The 15,508-nt window shown below is 31.7% G+C and overlaps 3 protein-coding genes across 6 annotated transcripts; 2 read left to right on the plus strand and 1 right to left on the minus strand.

Annotated features, from left to right (window-relative positions):
* Positions 1-923: 923 nt before the first annotated feature.
* LOC115719323 (uncharacterized) lies at positions 924-5,087 on the plus strand. Its single transcript, XM_030648309.2, has 10 exons — positions 924-1,147; positions 1,234-1,296; positions 1,495-1,596; positions 2,062-2,138; positions 2,695-2,818; positions 3,276-3,340; positions 3,726-3,795; positions 3,905-3,980; positions 4,089-4,176; positions 4,771-5,087. The coding sequence occupies exons 1-10, from the start codon at positions 1,099-1,101 to the stop codon at positions 4,891-4,893; spliced, it is 837 nt and encodes a 278-aa protein (XP_030504169.2). The 5' UTR covers positions 924-1,098; the 3' UTR covers positions 4,894-5,087.
* Positions 5,088-7,616: 2,529 nt separating this feature from the next.
* LOC115719321 (aspartic proteinase) lies at positions 7,617-11,340 on the plus strand. Its single transcript, XM_030648307.2, has 14 exons — positions 7,617-7,809; positions 8,139-8,501; positions 8,595-8,655; positions 9,089-9,183; positions 9,262-9,374; positions 9,488-9,656; positions 9,751-9,790; positions 9,875-9,939; positions 10,027-10,140; positions 10,228-10,292; positions 10,421-10,580; positions 10,684-10,803; positions 10,911-10,999; positions 11,083-11,340. The coding sequence occupies exons 2-14, from the start codon at positions 8,169-8,171 to the stop codon at positions 11,165-11,167; spliced, it is 1,509 nt and encodes a 502-aa protein (XP_030504167.2). The 5' UTR covers positions 7,617-7,809; positions 8,139-8,168; the 3' UTR covers positions 11,168-11,340.
* A 595-nt stretch (positions 11,341-11,935) lies between these two features.
* On the minus strand, positions 11,936-15,208 carry LOC115719546 (uncharacterized). 4 transcript variants are annotated; one of them, XM_030648636.2, is made up of 8 exons: positions 15,080-15,208; positions 14,313-14,389; positions 13,905-14,091; positions 13,307-13,461; positions 12,891-13,034; positions 12,695-12,798; positions 12,422-12,587; positions 11,936-12,221 (listed from the first exon to the last, which is right to left on the minus strand). In XM_030648636.2, exons 2-8 carry the CDS (start codon positions 14,382-14,384, stop codon positions 12,141-12,143), a joined length of 909 nt encoding a protein of 302 aa, XP_030504496.1. In that variant the 5' UTR covers positions 14,385-14,389; positions 15,080-15,208; the 3' UTR covers positions 11,936-12,140. The 4 variants fall into 4 exon arrangements, with proteins under 4 accessions (XP_030504496.1, XP_030504493.1, XP_030504497.2 ...); XM_030648633.2 differs by having other exon boundaries at positions 13,905-14,100; positions 15,080-15,207; XM_030648637.2 differs by lacking the exon at positions 15,080-15,208 and having other exon boundaries at positions 14,313-15,077.
* Positions 15,209-15,508: the final 300 nt, after the last annotated feature.

Below are 15,508 nucleotides of genomic sequence, written 5' to 3' on the forward strand. Positions count from 1 at the left end.
TAGTTATCATATTACTTCTACAAATAAGTCTACCGTGAGAATCAATTACTAACTATTATTAATTTTGTTATCCACATAATGATATCACTACTACCTTTTTTAAAGCACTATATTTACATATATATATATTTACATGTATCAATTTTTTGTGTATGCACTAGATTAAATTATTTTATCATTAAATATTAAAACTTTAAATATTCATATCAACTCAATAAATCTAACTCTTATATTATTGTACTAAATAGAGTTAGATTGTATACTAAAAAAAATTGTATAGTTTATTGTTTCTTCAAACTGCAGTGGATTGACCAATTAAAACACCTCTAACTTAACTAACACATGTGCACCCCTAGTTAGTAGATTCACCAATTTTTTTTTTAAGTGTCAAGTTAATAGTGACATGATAATTTTTAAGGGAAAATTTTATTTATACCCTGAAAATTTATAAGTACACCCCATTTTAATAATTTTTATTTTATATAAAATTTATATCTTTAATTGTACTGAGTATTTTTAATTTTTTTCTTTCAATTTATATTCTTAAAAATTTTACCTATCAAACAAAATTAAATTATATTTTAAAAATTATGACAAAAAAATTAAAATAAAAAATTATATGAAATTTTTTTAGGAAAAAATAAAAAAATATATACATGAGTTAGAAAAAATTATGAAAATGAAATCAAAATAAGTATTAAAATTAACATAAAATAATGTGAGGAAAAAATTTAAAAAAAATATTAAGAGTAATTTTTAAAAATTATTTGAGTTTATATTTTTTTTTTAATTATTGAGTGTATTTATAATTTTATAGAATGTAAATATAACTCCTTTTTTTAATTAATCATATCAATAAAAAAAAATAACATGTGAATAATCATTAAATCATATAAATATGTGTTTTATTTGCAAATATACTTGCAAATCGAGTTAAACTTACCTTTTTACTTTGCTTCCTCCCTCTTTACCAATCTATTTTTTAGCGGGAGACCTAAATATATGAGTTTTATGAGCAAAAATGGAGGCGCGCATTGTATTCTTACTTCCTAGAAAAGAGTAAGAGAAGAGAAAGAAGAAGAGTTTGATTTCATTTTCATGGCTTGGTCTCAAGGTTTCGACGAAACCCGTCTTCTCATTGCGCCCGGTAACTCCTCTTCCCATAAGTATTCACTTCTTCTCTTCTCTTCTTTGCTATTTCATTACTTATAATGGCTTCTACTTCCATTACAGATAACAATAGTTCCTCTACCAATGGGGTTGGGCGTTTGCTCTCCCTTCGCCATCCCAAAACTGGTAAGTATTCATTTCACAACAATCATTACCAAAGATTTAATTTTTAAGTAAGGGATTTTGCCCATTGGCATTATCAAGTACACATGATTATTCAGTTCAGTGAAATGTGTTATGGGTTCTGTTCGGGTTCTTCCCGTGGATGCTTCAATTCAAGTAATTATAGCTTTGTTGGTTTTCTCTTGTTTTACTGATTTGCAGGAATTGCAACTTGCTATCTTCTTGTTGATGACGTCCTTCAAGAAATGCATTGGTTTAAGCAGCCGTACAGTTCTTGGTTTCTTGGGGATTATGTTACTGAAGGTATTTTGTAACTTTTGGTAACTTTTTTTGGCTTGTGGGAAGTTCAATCTTGTGTACTTAGCTTTGTCTGTGTTTAATCTTTATCACATTGTATGATATATCAAGTAGTGTTAAATTATATAATCTACTTATGGTTCATGATTTCCTGCCTAATCTATCCCAGGAATGGATATATTTATAGGGGCTATAATCGGTCACTTACCTAAGTTTGTACATGTTATGTTGTCATTAGTAATGTTGCAAATTGCATGATGGGTAATCATATCTTGTAAAAGGCCTTATTGAAATGATTTCTAAGGTTTTCAGTTTAACTCTCTTTCTTTTCTTCAACCTTACTTAGTAGAGTTAGATCACAATTTCTTTTGTTGGTTGGTGCTCTGATTTGGTCTTTCCCTTACCTTGTGCTTGAACACATATATAAGTTCTGATCTTTTTATCTTTTTGTCATTTTATTATTTCTTTCAGATGGCCGTCTCTATACTGCCACTTCAGTTGATCCTATTTTCATATTTTTGCCCATATTTGAGGAAGGTAGAATGAAGGTACTTCTCTATATTATGGTTCATATGTCTTAAGTGCATCAGTATTCCACCCATATGTTATTTCACAGAAGAAGAATTCAAGAATGTTAATATATTTCCTAGAACTAAATCAATTACTGGCTGTGATTTTTTTTCCTTTCTCTTCTCTTTTTACTTTTCCAAGTACACGTGTTATGATCCAATTCTCTTGAGTAGTGAATTCAGCAACCAAAATAATAGAAAAGAAAATAAAACAGTAATCGATCAAAACAGTAGGAGAAACTAACCATTTTAGTCATGGCTTTTCATTATATTTCTGGAAAAGGAAAGCAATAACAGAAAGTGATCCTTCGGACCTATGATGCAAAGAGTGAACACTCAATTTTTGCATGAGCCCTCTATTCTATTGGTATTCCCTTCCCAAACAAACACTACCCTTAATACAAAGATCCATGCACCCTTTGATTTAGTAATTTCTCCCTAGCCTGGGGTCTAACGACATATTCTTGCATTTGTTTGCCATCAGTTTTTTCCTTTTTAACCTTAGTTGTATCTATCTTTCTTTGAAATGACGCAGAAGGGAGATGATCTCGGAAAGTTCAGGCAATTAGATGAGATAATGTTAATTGATGGCTTTCCTGGATATCAACATTTGTTATCTATTGCGGAGAAATCCATGCAATTGGTCTGTGAAGTGAAAGGTAACATATTAGCTTCTAAATTAAAATTATTCATTTCTCTAATTTGTTGAACTAATTAATGAAAATTAAATAACGAGTAGACGTTATTTTTCTTGAAAAGGAGATGCATATATAGTGCTGCAAAGTTTTGACTTAAATAGCATTATATAGCAGTACAAAGATTCAGAGTTTGACATCAAAGTTGATCTATGCTACTAATATACAACCTGAATTTAGGCACACATTCTTTTGATTTTTACAGCATATTCTTTTATGTTGTTTGTGCTTGCAACGAAGACACAACTTTCCCATCTGCTAGTTAGAATTTTACACCCTTCCCTTTGAATTTTAACTGGTTAATTTATTGATATGGTTAGATTTCCACAGTATAAAAATGTACTTTCTGTGGGTTCCTTTTTCACCAATTGTATGTAGAGCTTCTAATAATGGTTCTATTTCCTTTCGTATCTGTTTGCAGAAATTGGATCATCAAAATTTTTTAGGCTAGATGATTCCAAAGTTATTTGTTGGTTATACCACAAGGTAAGCTATGTAAAGTTTCTGATGTTCAAAGATGTATTTTTGAAACACCATCATTCTGAGGTATTTTTAAGTTTCATTTCTTAGCTCTTCATTGGAAATATACACGTGAGGAAAGTGGACTTGTCATATGATAATTCTTGTGGTTATATCACAACTTTTCTTGTGATGTTTAGCATCTTAGAGGTTACATTTGTTTGTTTCCAGTGAAAAATCATCAATCAAGTGGCAATACCTGTCAACTTATAGTTGTTTTAAATGATCTTTATCTTTTCTGGTATTTTTCTTTTCTTTTCTGTCATGTGACAATGGCTGTAAACTTCGGTATATCTAGTATTGATCTAATTGAGTAACCCTTGCACTTCATTTTTGTGTTCTCTGGCTACAGGTATGTCAACTAAAACAGACTCTATTGACTTTGGACAAAAACTATGCAGCTCAAGATGAGAAAGATACATGTATATCTCATTAATACTCATATTTTATCGGTTAATCTTAAACCACTGTCTTCCCTAGTTTTATTTGATACATTACCCATTCATTAAGTCATTTCTATTGTTGGTGTAGTATCTGATGCAGTTTCAATATTGGGGGAGTATTTAAAAGCTGATCCTTGGTTGGAGCTTCTATGTAGTCATTTGAGGTAAAGGCAAAGAGTTTCTTTTCAAGTCATAGACCATCATGCATATATAGAATCCTTTACCCAATTCTGTGACGTATTTACTAATCCAGGTTATGGGTGTGTTTTCAGGCTAAACTTATTAGAGGTCATGCGGAAAGAACCAGAAAAACATGTACCAAATTCTGTAGAGAGCGACATAGGCTCAGCCGTTTCACAGGTTTGCACATAGAGTAAACTAGTTAATTGTTAATGGTCTCTATTTCCTGTCTCATTTTTTGTTGATTGCCAAATTTCATTCACGTATGTGTTCTACTACGGAAAATGGCTTTAGTCTTGGCTAAAATATTTTGTACTCGTTCTACTTATCCTTAAATCACTTGATAGGACATGAATAGGAAATTATTAAGAATGTTCTAGGGGGCTGAGGGGAAAGAAAATGTTAGTAGGGGTGTCTTTAGAATTCATCGGGAGGCTTAAGGAATCCTCGAATTTGCCCTTCTATCTTTCATTTTCTTGTATTTTCGGAATTTGGCTATCAATAGAGAAGGCTTAAGAGGCACTTGTCAGATCTAAATTCCTATCATCACTCTCTTTCATAGGATACTTGTATGCATATATTGATTTTTCCCGGCTATTTTTAATATTTTAGAAGATAAAACACTTGGTCTTGAATAAAATCTATATTGCAGAAACATATAATAAATCAAAGTACTTAGTGACTGGTTTATTTGGTGCAGCAATATTTTCCAAGTGATTGTGTGGACTTAAATTCATTAGACTGATTTTTGTACCACATTTTATAATTTGTCAGGAGAAGAATAAGATTAACGGTAGAACTACAAGAGCCGGAAAGCAAACTAAGAAGGCAAAAATGGAGACAGAATCACATAACATTAAGGATATGTTTTCTAGAGCTTCTAGAAGGAAGAACTAACAGACTATTTAACTAGATAACAAAAGAAAAGAAGCAGAGTCTTTGTTTTCTAGGACTTTAGAGGACTCTTATTAGTAGTCCTATGTTCTGTATATTGATTTGGCATGTTGTAATGAGCCTAATTCATGATTCTGTCATAATTAACATGAATTCCCTTACTCAAATTTAAAACTCCTTGTGAGACTTTACTTTTATTACTTGCATGTTTAATTCAATTTTGGGGATGAGATATGGCTGGTTAGGACTGTGCTCTATCATCTGTTGTGCCATATTTAATTCACAAATCCTAGAAGAAGAAAATAATAATAATAGAGCAAAGTTTCATGTGCTATAAAGAAGGGTGGGGGTTGCCATCAACAGTGAGGATCAGATAGGAAGAAAGAGAATTTAAAGCTAATATGGTCAGTGGTCTAGTATGGGGTATTGATTTGGGCAATCTTCCACATTTGACACTTTCAAGCAATTCTTATGAAGTGGTGAAATGTATGTGCTATTTTATTTACTTTTGTTAATAGGAATGCAAATGTTATTGCTATAAGAAGAAAATGAGACTAGTTGCTTTTATTCAATGTTATAAAATAAATGGATTAGATGTATAAAAAAGATTTAGTAACTAATTGATTTAGATTAAGCTCATGTGTCAAAACTTCAATTAAAAGTAGTGATAGCAATAACTTAATAGTAATACACTTCTACCTACGAAAAGAGGTTCCGATTCCGAATTCCAATTCCCTTCTATCATATATAAAAAACAAAGCTATGTAAAATATAAATATTTATCAGTTGTAACATTTTAGTAGTCAAAGTCAAAGATGCATTTTCAAAAGAAAAATACTCTAAAGTTGTTAATTGATATTATTTTGAGGAATGCTAATGTCAATTTCCTGTTACAACTTCTTAGTCAACCTTCACGTTCGAAAACACATATTAGAATATTTTTTTTTTTTCACGGGGGTGTTCGTTATTCTTACAACATCATCTCTGTAATTTTTTTTGAAGTTTTTTGAATAGTTTACAGAGCTGAAAATACGTTTGAAGTTTTTTGAACGCGCGTGGTAAATTGGAATATCAGGAACTCTGTTTTCGGTATTGTAAACTATTTAGAATTTTTCAAAAAATTACAGGGATGATACTGTAACTATAACGAATATCGCTATGAAAAAAAATTTGAAAAAAAATATTTCGGCATGTGATTTCAGACGTAGAGGTTGACTAAAAAAATTGTAATAGGAGGTTGTAATTAGCACTCCTCAAGTATTTTATCTTCTTGGTTTGAGTATGTTGATTCGGTTTTGATTGATGGTTCACCAAAATATTTTGTAACTATTATAAACGGCTCGTCGAACAATTTTTATCTTTGTAGATTAAGTATTGTTATTGGGCATTAATAATGCCTAACAAGCACCTTGTAGACATGTTGCCTTGAAATTGATTAGTAATATTTTTTAAAAATTATTACATTAAATTATATAAGACTGAATACTTAATTAAATCAATAGTAATGTTAATAGTGCATTTTAATATTTCTCATCTTTTTATGGTGTTGTGTTGCCATATACTACACTACTGTTAATGTACATGTTTTGATTTTGATTAACTCTTATTGGTCATGTTTATGTAAGATTTGTATTTGTTTTTTTAGTACATTGGTATTAGTAGATATTGTTACTTTTACCCATTTATAAAAAATATTACTATTATATATTACTGTAAATATTTAACTACCATTTCTTTTATCTTTTTGTTAGCTAGCCTGATGATCTTATCTTGCATAACTACCAATTTATGGCTGTAAAATTTGCTTGGTATGGTTTTAAGTTTTACTTTTTTGGCTCAAGGCATCTTTAATGAAGTCATCATTTTATTTTATTTTTAAAAATGTTGGATTAGGATAATATATTGATAAAAGTATATGAGTACGGATTGAGTATGATATTTCTTTAATATTTTTGGATGTGGAAACTTCTACGTAGTTTCCATTGATGTATATATATATATGTCTTAGCAATTAGCAAGCCCATACTCAAATAAATTAAACTTAGCCGTACCTTAACATTAAATAAATATTGAATTGGACAAGATAAATAAGGACTATCCATTTCAATTCAAATATCTTTGCAATTGCATGTAGAGGACTTGCCTTTTATATATATATTTAAATCAAAATACTAAGCTTACAAAATTAATTTAATAAACACATAAAATTTCAAAATAATGAATTCTTTAAAAAAAGAGAAGCTAATTTAAAAAATTTGTCCTACAAATTTTGACATGTATTAAATATGTCATTTGAATTTTTAAGGTCGTTAGAAATTTTGACTGAACTATTCAGATTGTTGGATTTAAGAACTTTTGTTCAATTTTAGAGAGAAAAGTTTAACATGGATGAAAGTTTAGGGGACATGATTTGATATATGTAAAAAATCGAGCGATATGATTTGGTAGATATCAAAGTTTAGGGAACATAATTTAGTATATGGACAATCATCGAATTAGTAAAATTAGACAAAAATCCTTAAATCTAATAATTTCAATAGTTCAGGGAGAATTTTTAACAGTTAGAAAAGTTCAAGAAGGATGATTTTATACATGTAAAAGTTTTGGGATAAAAATCCTAATTACCAAAAAAAATAAAAATAAAGAAATAAAGCATTATTTGGTTGGTTGGTTTTGGTTGGTTGTATTGTAGCCATATTTATTACTTATTTATTTATGGTAGAAACACAAGACAACAAAACAGTGGAGTGTTGTGTATGTGTACCATTCCAAGCTTCAGGCTTCAGTTCATTTTGAAAATTGGGTAATTTCCTACTTCTGAGGAGATTCTACACGCTTGTCTTTGTGGTCACTACTCTCACCACCTTCTACTTCATCGTTTTCATCTTCTTCCACCATTTTCAACTTAGCTTTACCAAGGTATGTTTTTGAGCTTTTTCTTCATAATAATCATCTTCAACATCACTAATTACATACATATATATGAATAGTGATCAGTGTAGTGATCATATATCCTTCTAATTTATTTTTGACCAAATTAAGTGAATTTCCCTTTTATTCACTTCATGCTTGCTTTATATGGTTTATTTAAGTTATTCAGTAGTGTAAAGCCTTCATTTATTTTTGTTGTTTGTACTTTGATCATGTATGTATGATAATTTTTCCCTCTTTTCTGTCAAAAAAGAAAAAAAGAAACAAAACCCTTTTGCCTACTCTTCTAAGTGTTTGAAAGATTCTATTTTTGACAGGACATATTATTTATAGTGATCAATCTAAAGATGTACTGGCATAAGTATCTGGTGGTGAGTTTGTATTTATGGGCCTTAATATGTTCACTTCTTCCTGATTCTTCCAATGGTTTAATGAGAATTAAGTTAAGGAAGAGAGACCTTGATCTTGAAAGTATCAAAGCAGCAGCAAAATTTGAAAGAGAGCATAAATATTTGGGTAGTAGTAGCTCATCAGATGAAGATATAGTACCTTTGAAGAACTATTTGGATGCCCAATACTTTGGAGAGATTAGTATTGGTTCACCTCCTCAGAATTTTACTGTCATTTTTGACACTGGAAGTTCCAATCTTTGGGTTCCATCAGCAAAATGTTACTTTTCTGTAAGATTTTTCTTTTTCCTTTTTGCAAATTTTTCATGTTCTTTTTCATCTAATGTTCACTTAATCATGAAACCATAATAAATGCTTCTGCAGATAGCTTGTTATTTCCATTCTCGGTACAAATCAAGCCGGTCTACCACCTATACTAGCATTGGTAAAATTCTTAGTTATCACACTTCATTTCAAGTTATATGTTATGTAAAACTAAAAGAGTAAATACTATTTTGAAACTAGTGTTTTGCAAAAGTGATTGATCGAACTCTTAGTTAAATAACAAATCAAATCTTGTATTTTGTCAAACGAAAAATCAGACCTGTATTATCTAAAATAGTACAAAATAATACCATGTACTCAGTTTTTGTCTAATTTTTTTAATATAAACAACCTGAAGATAGTTTCCAACGTGAACAAATACAAAAATATAACCAGTCTGATTATAACACTTTTAGATTTTAAAAAACACAGGGTATGAATTATCATTTAACAAAACGGATGGTCAAATTGGTAACTTTTACAAAATACAGAGTCCAAAATAGTATTTAGCTAGACTAAATACACTACTAATCAATTATTGGCATGTCATGTAGGAAAATCTTGTGAAATAAACTATGGTTCTGGATCAATATCTGGTTTTTTAAGCCAAGACAATGTTCAAGTTGGAGATGTTGTTGTAAAAGACCAGGTGAGGTTTTTGCTCACTTTTCTTTTGAAATAATCAATCTTATTAATGTTTGTTGATTTATTTATTCTCAACTTTCAGGTTTTCATTGAGGCCACTAGAGAGGGGAGTCTCACTTTCTTGGTGGCCAAGTTTGATGGAATATTTGGACTTGGCTTTCAGGAAATATCAGTTGCAAATGTTACACCAGTTTGGTAAACAAGTTTTCCAATCATATTCTTGCCTTAAATTTTTCAATAACAATAATAATAATTCTAAAAGCTGGTATGTGTGAAAGGATATATTGATTTTTACTAGAGTAGTACAGGTACAACATGGTGCAACAAGACCTTGTAAGTGAAGAAGTCTTCTCATTCTGGTTTAACCGCGATCCATCAGCTAAGATGGGAGGTGAACTTGTTCTTGGAGGAGTTGATAAAAACCATTATAAGGGGAAACATACTTATGTTCCAGTTACTAAAAAGGGTTATTGGCAAGTAAGTCAAATCAACAATTTTGTGTTACATTTCATTTTCTCTTGTAAGATTGAAAAACAGCACTACTCATCACTCACTATTTTCTTCTTCTCAGATCGAAATGGGAGATATTTTGGTTGGGAACCAGTCAACAGGTGATTTCATGATCATGTTGTTTGATTGAGTATTAACATAACAGAATCATGTACTTATTGTAAACTAATGATTATTTTTCTCAGGTGTTTGTGAGGGAGGATGTGGTGCCATTGTCGATTCAGGAACGTCCTTGCTTGCTGGTCCAACAGTATGTACACCAATCTTTCCAATAAGAAAAATATGACACTCAAAAGAATACTCAGTTTTCTTTCTTTCTTGGTCATGTATCGATCAGACTATTGTGGCTGAGATCAACCATGCTATTGGAGCCAAGGGAGTAGTCAGCACAGAATGCAAGTTAGTTGTTTCACAATATGGAGACATCATATGGAATCTACTGATCTCTGGGGTGTGTATTTCTTGCTTCTTCAAATCTTTAAACTTCATTTAGGCATATCAAAAGATTGGCCTAATTCAATCATACCCCGATTTGCAGGTACGACCTGATAAAGTTTGTGCTCAGCTTGGTTTGTGCTTGTTCAATGGGGCTGAGTATGTAAGGTCTGAAAGTTTCTCATTGCAAATAATCTTCCTATGAAGTTTCATTATATTTTCTCATAATGATTGTTATTTTTCTCTCAACTCACTTAAATGATTGTAAGTGACAAGTTAACTGCTGTGGTGTGCAGTACCGGGATCGAAACAATGGTTGATAAGGAGAATAGGGAGGAGGGAGTTTCAGCAAAAGATCCTGCTTTATGCACAGTTTGTGAGATGGCTGTTATTTGGGCTCAGAATCAGCTAAAACAGAAGGGAACCAAAGAAAAAGTGATCCACTACATTAATGAGGTAAAAGGACTTATTTCAAGACTATGACTACTGCAATTAAGGCTTCTGATATGTACTCAAAGTAGTTGAATAATATAAGATTTTATATTTTTGATATCTACAGCTTTGTGAGAGCTTGCCAAGCCCAGCTGGGGAATCAGTAATTAACTGCAACAGCATTTCAAACATGCCTAACATTACATTCACCATTGGAGGAAAATCTTTCCCTATCACTCCTGAACAGGTTAGTCTACTAAGTCAAAGCTCAAAAGAAAAGACATGATTTTTTAATATGGGGTTACCCTTAAACTTCTAAAGGAGTGACTCATTTCAATTGTCTTGGTATTTCAGTACATTTTGAAGACTGGAGAAGGCATTTCTTCAGTCTGCATCAGTGGGTTTTCAGCTTTTGATGTGCCTCCCCCAACTGGTCCACTATGGTATTAATCATCTTTCTTCACCCCATTTTCCAAATAATGTTTATGTGCATTTTTTTTATATAATTATATGATTTGTGTTGCAGGATTCTTGGAGATGTATTTATGGGAGTGTATCACACAGTGTTTGACTATGGTGATCTCAAAGTGGGTTTTGCTGAAGCTGTTTAGCACTATGGTGGTGATCTCTGGGAGCTGCTGCTTTTTTTTTTTTCTCTTTTACTATATCATTTGGAGACTCATATGTTCTGAGGATCATCATCATGTAAATTTTTATTTTAATAAACTTATACCATGTCTTAGAAAATAAAAATGGGCACCTGGAGACATGTTAAAAGTTATAATTACAGATCTACATTTAACTTTTTTTTTACCCTGAAGGAAAAACGAATAACAAACATTCACCAGGAACAATCCCAGTATGTTAAGAATTTTCTACATAGCCCAAATCATGAGAATTTCAACTATACAATGTAGCCATGAGATAATAATAGACTGAGCGTATTTACTTTTATAAGATATAACATAGGTAATAAGGTAGAATTTTAAGGTCCTATGTCAGTAAATTTCATGATGACTTTCCACATATTTCTAGGAAATTTTCTTAATCTGTTTGTGTTGGTTTTAGACCTAAAAGTAAAAATTAAGCACCTAATCCAACTGTTTTCAAAATATTTTAATTAAAATCAAGGCCTATCTTACTCTTTATACAAAAAAAATCAAAACTTCAAAACACAGAATTCAAAGAGTAATGTCGTGAAATACAAAATCTAAAAAAAAAAAAAAACTATAATGTTGCCAACAGTAATTAGATGTTATTTATTTAAGAAACTTGAACCTGAATGCAGTGTGGCAATTATATGCTTATGTTCAGCACCTGAGTGAGAGCTTATGCATGATATGCTTATATTATCAATGCTTGAAAAGAAACAATAAAAATAAAACACAACAAAGCTACTTCCATTCCACAAAATACATATATAAATATAACACCCTGGTTCTGAACAAAAATTATTCAAAATAATACAATCCAAGATTAAAGGACAAACAATAGCTAACATAATTTTCATAATTTTAGCATACACTGAGCATTAAGTACAAGCCAGTTTAGCCAAAGCGATACCCAGTTGCAAAGGCCACTCTTTTACTTTTCTTCATCACTATCGTTGCCAAAAACTGAGGCAACAGCTGATTTTGGCTTCCTTGCAACACTACCAAATGACATCTGTAAAAGGGAAGAAGAAAGATGTTAGATGGGTGATATTTAGCCAATGTCCAGTTCTTAATTTCTTCTGCTTGAAACTGTCAAATGCCTGAACAGGATTTGGAAATCTCAGAATATCTAGCATCATATTTGTTTAGAACCAGTGTTAAATGCTTCTATGGAACCACAATGAACCTAGACTCTTCTTAGCAGGTACATACCTTAGAAGTGCCACCCTTGGAAGAAAACCCAAATTTTAAAGTCTTCCGCTGATCTTGATCTGCAACTACAGATGCATTTTTTAGTTCAGAGGCTACTGCAGCAACCCTAGATTCCTCTTGTTGCTGTTGTAGTTGCTGCTGCTGCTTCCGGGCATCGGCTTCAGCCCTAGTTGGTATTAAGGAAAACACAATAAAGAAGGTGACAAGGCAGCAATGCTAATACCAAAGAGAAAAGAAAACAAGAAAAACACAAGGGAATAAATGACTGCATACATTTGAGCAAACTTGGCCATCTCCCTCTCTTGACGCTGCTGTTCTCGTTTTAGGCGATCATCCCGACTGCTTGTACCAAGCATCTCTCTCATCTCTTTAAAACGCTGCATATCCCATTTGAATAAAAAATATCAGACAAAATTGACAGAAAAATAAGGCAAACAAGATTTTGCATAGTCAAACGATATATTTATACCTTTCTGTGATTATGATCATATGAGCTAAGGTGGGCTTCAAATTCCATGGCCAATTTGTATTGTTTGTTGCAAAGATCGCAATAGAAAACCTTGCGTATTTCTTTCACCTCGGTTTGAATTTTCTGCTCACGTTCTGCTAGAACCTGGATTTTCATAATGTGCACGAAGCAGGCAGTAGAAGCCACCAGGTAATAAAAACTGCAGGAAATTCTCAAGACCTTCCAAAGTTGATGGTCTCCTATGATAAATCTTTCCCGACAAAAGACATGCATACAATCTATATGCAGCCTTCTGCTATTTAGATTTAGGTTCCAGAAAAAGTAAAGCATCAACCTCAACATTATCTAATAGTCTTAGAAGCCTTTAGTATCTAACAGTTTGAAGTACTTAGGTTACAAAAATTTAAAAAGCATACCTCCCGCTTCTTTGCGTCCTCCTCAGTCTCTTCTAGCTCAACATCAAGCTTTTTCCGTTGAATATTTTCTTCAGAAGTAAAATAGTCATCTTCTTCTTGTTTCCCCACCCCTAATTTTGGATCTCTTATCCCAGATCTAATTGGTTCAACAATCCCTATACAGAAAACAAAGAATATAAACAAGAAGATTTAATTTGGGTCCAAGACTACGGACATTCGGTATTTGCCTTATCATGTTGAGCTGCACTAAAGCTACATCAGTCTAAATTGTAGTATATATCAGGTATATTTTGGAAAAAAAAAAATTCAAGGCAATTCTCAGTTTATTGAACAAAACTAAGTTCAATAGTAGGAAAGATTATAAATAACAAAATAAGTTCATTAGAAACAAACAAAAGCAGCTTTGTGACAGCAAGAAATAATGTTTAATCTCAACTTTTTTCACTTGAAAATCAGCAACGATGAAGACTGTAATATAATGGCATTAGAAGTTAAAATGTCTATACAAAATAAAAGCATTGTGAGAAATTGAAGAAAAACAGATTTTTGTATAGTATATGCAAGTTTTGTACATCGATTCAGCAAAGCAATAACATACCCTGCTCATCCTTCCCGAGACCTTTTCCTTTCCACCCCATTTTCTGCAGAAGTCTATATCCCACATTAGATGAACTCAAATGTCTATCCAGTGATGCTTGTTCCACATTGTCCAGATCAACATTTTCCGTTGGCCTTTGGTTAATTGGCATTCGAAATTCATCAGCGAAATCTTCTATAAGAGATTCCTGATAAGCCTGACCCACATTAAGTTGATAAAATTGTGGCGTGAATAACATTGTAACATAAATAATAGACATACACATCCATAATTGGTTAACTACCCACCAAGGAACCATCACCATCAGATAGATACTTCACTAAGAGAGTCACTTAATTGACAAACCAAATGACCTAATAATCTATTCCAAACAAGTATAAAAATTTGATAATAACTACTACGGGATACCTGCTCTTTTTCATAGTGCCGCTTGTCCCGGGAACCTGTTTCTTGCCTACCACCATAACCACGATAATCCATTCTGCCTGCTTCATCAAGTAGAAAATTCAAACTTAAATAGAATACTTCCATCTAAAAGTTCATAACAGAAGAGTGGACATGAAAGTAAACACAATTTTAATTTCTTAAAAAACCCCAATAAGATTAAGTTGTATATAACACAATTTCATCTTATTTACATAGTCACAAATTACTTGAACATAATGCTCTCTCCAAAAATATAAACACAAGACTAGCATGATCCTCCATTTCAAAGCCAAAGGCATAATAAAATCAATTCTAGAACTAAAATCCCATAATAAATACAAGCTAATCTTTTCTGAGCAACCAAGCAGATCATCTACATCAACCTATCAACTATCTTCAAAAGACACAGTTCCCAACTTTCATGGATAATTAACATCGAGGACAGTTCCCAAATGGGTTTTAAGGGAAACCCAGATTTTCAACAGAGAAAAGATTTTCTTGTACACAAATATAGACACAAAAACCTAAATCTAAAATATTTCTTAAGAATTAGCACAGAAATATATCAAAATCAGATACAATACTGAATTATTGGAAATTGAGACGAAAACAGATCTGAATAGTGGAGCTTAGCTAGAAAAATAAATTTATTGTTAGCTGTGATAATCCAGAGTTGAAATATAGTATGAAATCGAAAAGAATCAAACAGTTAGGAGATGGAAGAGAAGAATCGAAAATGTTAAATCTACCTTCGAGAAAGAAAAGACCAAATCCCTGTAATGCTCCGCGATCTCGAACTCGCGCGGTTTTGTGTTGTTGGCATTTGTCAAGAGTCAAGACCAGACTTGTAATAGTCAACGATAAGGCCCGAGCCAAGACAAATTTTCCATGGGCTGGACCAATACTTATTGGACTAGCCCAATTTGTTTTCACAAAGTATTGGGCCAGCGCAATTGGAAAAGAGAAATTTTCATTTTTATGATTTTTAAGGAATAAGTTACAAAATTATGCCCTTCTTTTAAAAAAATTATTTATTGGAAAAATAGTATATGGTAAGTTACTCTAGAAAAGTAAGTAATGGTTACCTTTAATTATTTTTTCCTATATTTTTTTTTTCCATAAAATAACTTTTTAAAAAAGAAAAAAAAACCACATTTTTTCACACGTTGTATAGAAAA

The sequence above is a fragment of the Cannabis sativa genome, chromosome 2 (assembly GCF_029168945.1).
Source record: "Cannabis sativa cultivar Pink pepper isolate KNU-18-1 chromosome 2, ASM2916894v1, whole genome shotgun sequence".
Classification (NCBI taxonomy): Eukaryota; Viridiplantae; Streptophyta; class Magnoliopsida; order Rosales; family Cannabaceae; genus Cannabis; species Cannabis sativa.

What these genes read in the sequence shown, in the direction of transcription:
- LOC115719323 (XM_030648309.2), top strand. Translation starts at nt 1,099, where the DNA reads ATGGCTTGGTCTCAAGGTTTCGACGAAACCCGTCTTCTCATTGCGCCC. An exon ending in TCAAGATGAGAAAGATACAT is followed by an intron (nt 3,796 to 3,904) that starts GTATATCTCATT and finishes TTGTTGGTGTAG; the next exon opens with TATCTGATGCAGTTTCAATA. An exon ending in CTTCTATGTAGTCATTTGAG is followed by an intron (nt 3,981 to 4,088) that starts GTAAAGGCAAAG and finishes GTGTGTTTTCAG; the next exon opens with GCTAAACTTATTAGAGGTCA.
- LOC115719321 (XM_030648307.2), top strand. Translation starts at nt 8,169, where the DNA reads ATGTACTGGCATAAGTATCTGGTGGTGAGTTTGTATTTATGGGCCTTA. An exon ending in CCTTGCTTGCTGGTCCAACA is followed by an intron (nt 9,940 to 10,026) that starts GTATGTACACCA and finishes TGTATCGATCAG; the next exon opens with ACTATTGTGGCTGAGATCAA. An exon ending in AATGGGGCTGAGTATGTAAG is followed by an intron (nt 10,293 to 10,420) that starts GTCTGAAAGTTT and finishes TGTGGTGTGCAG; the next exon opens with TACCGGGATCGAAACAATGG.
- LOC115719546 (XM_030648634.2), bottom strand. Translation starts at nt 14,435, where the DNA reads ATGGAAGTATTCTATTTAAGTTTGAATTTTCTACTTGATGAAGCAGGC. An exon ending in TCTCGGGAAGGATGAGCAGG is followed by an intron (nt 13,462 to 13,904) that starts GTATGTTATTGC and finishes TTTTCTGTATAG; the next exon opens with GGATTGTTGAACCAATTAGA. An exon ending in AGGACGCAAAGAAGCGGGAG is followed by an intron (nt 13,035 to 13,306) that starts GTATGCTTTTTA and finishes ATGAAAATCCAG; the next exon opens with GTTCTAGCAGAACGTGAGCA.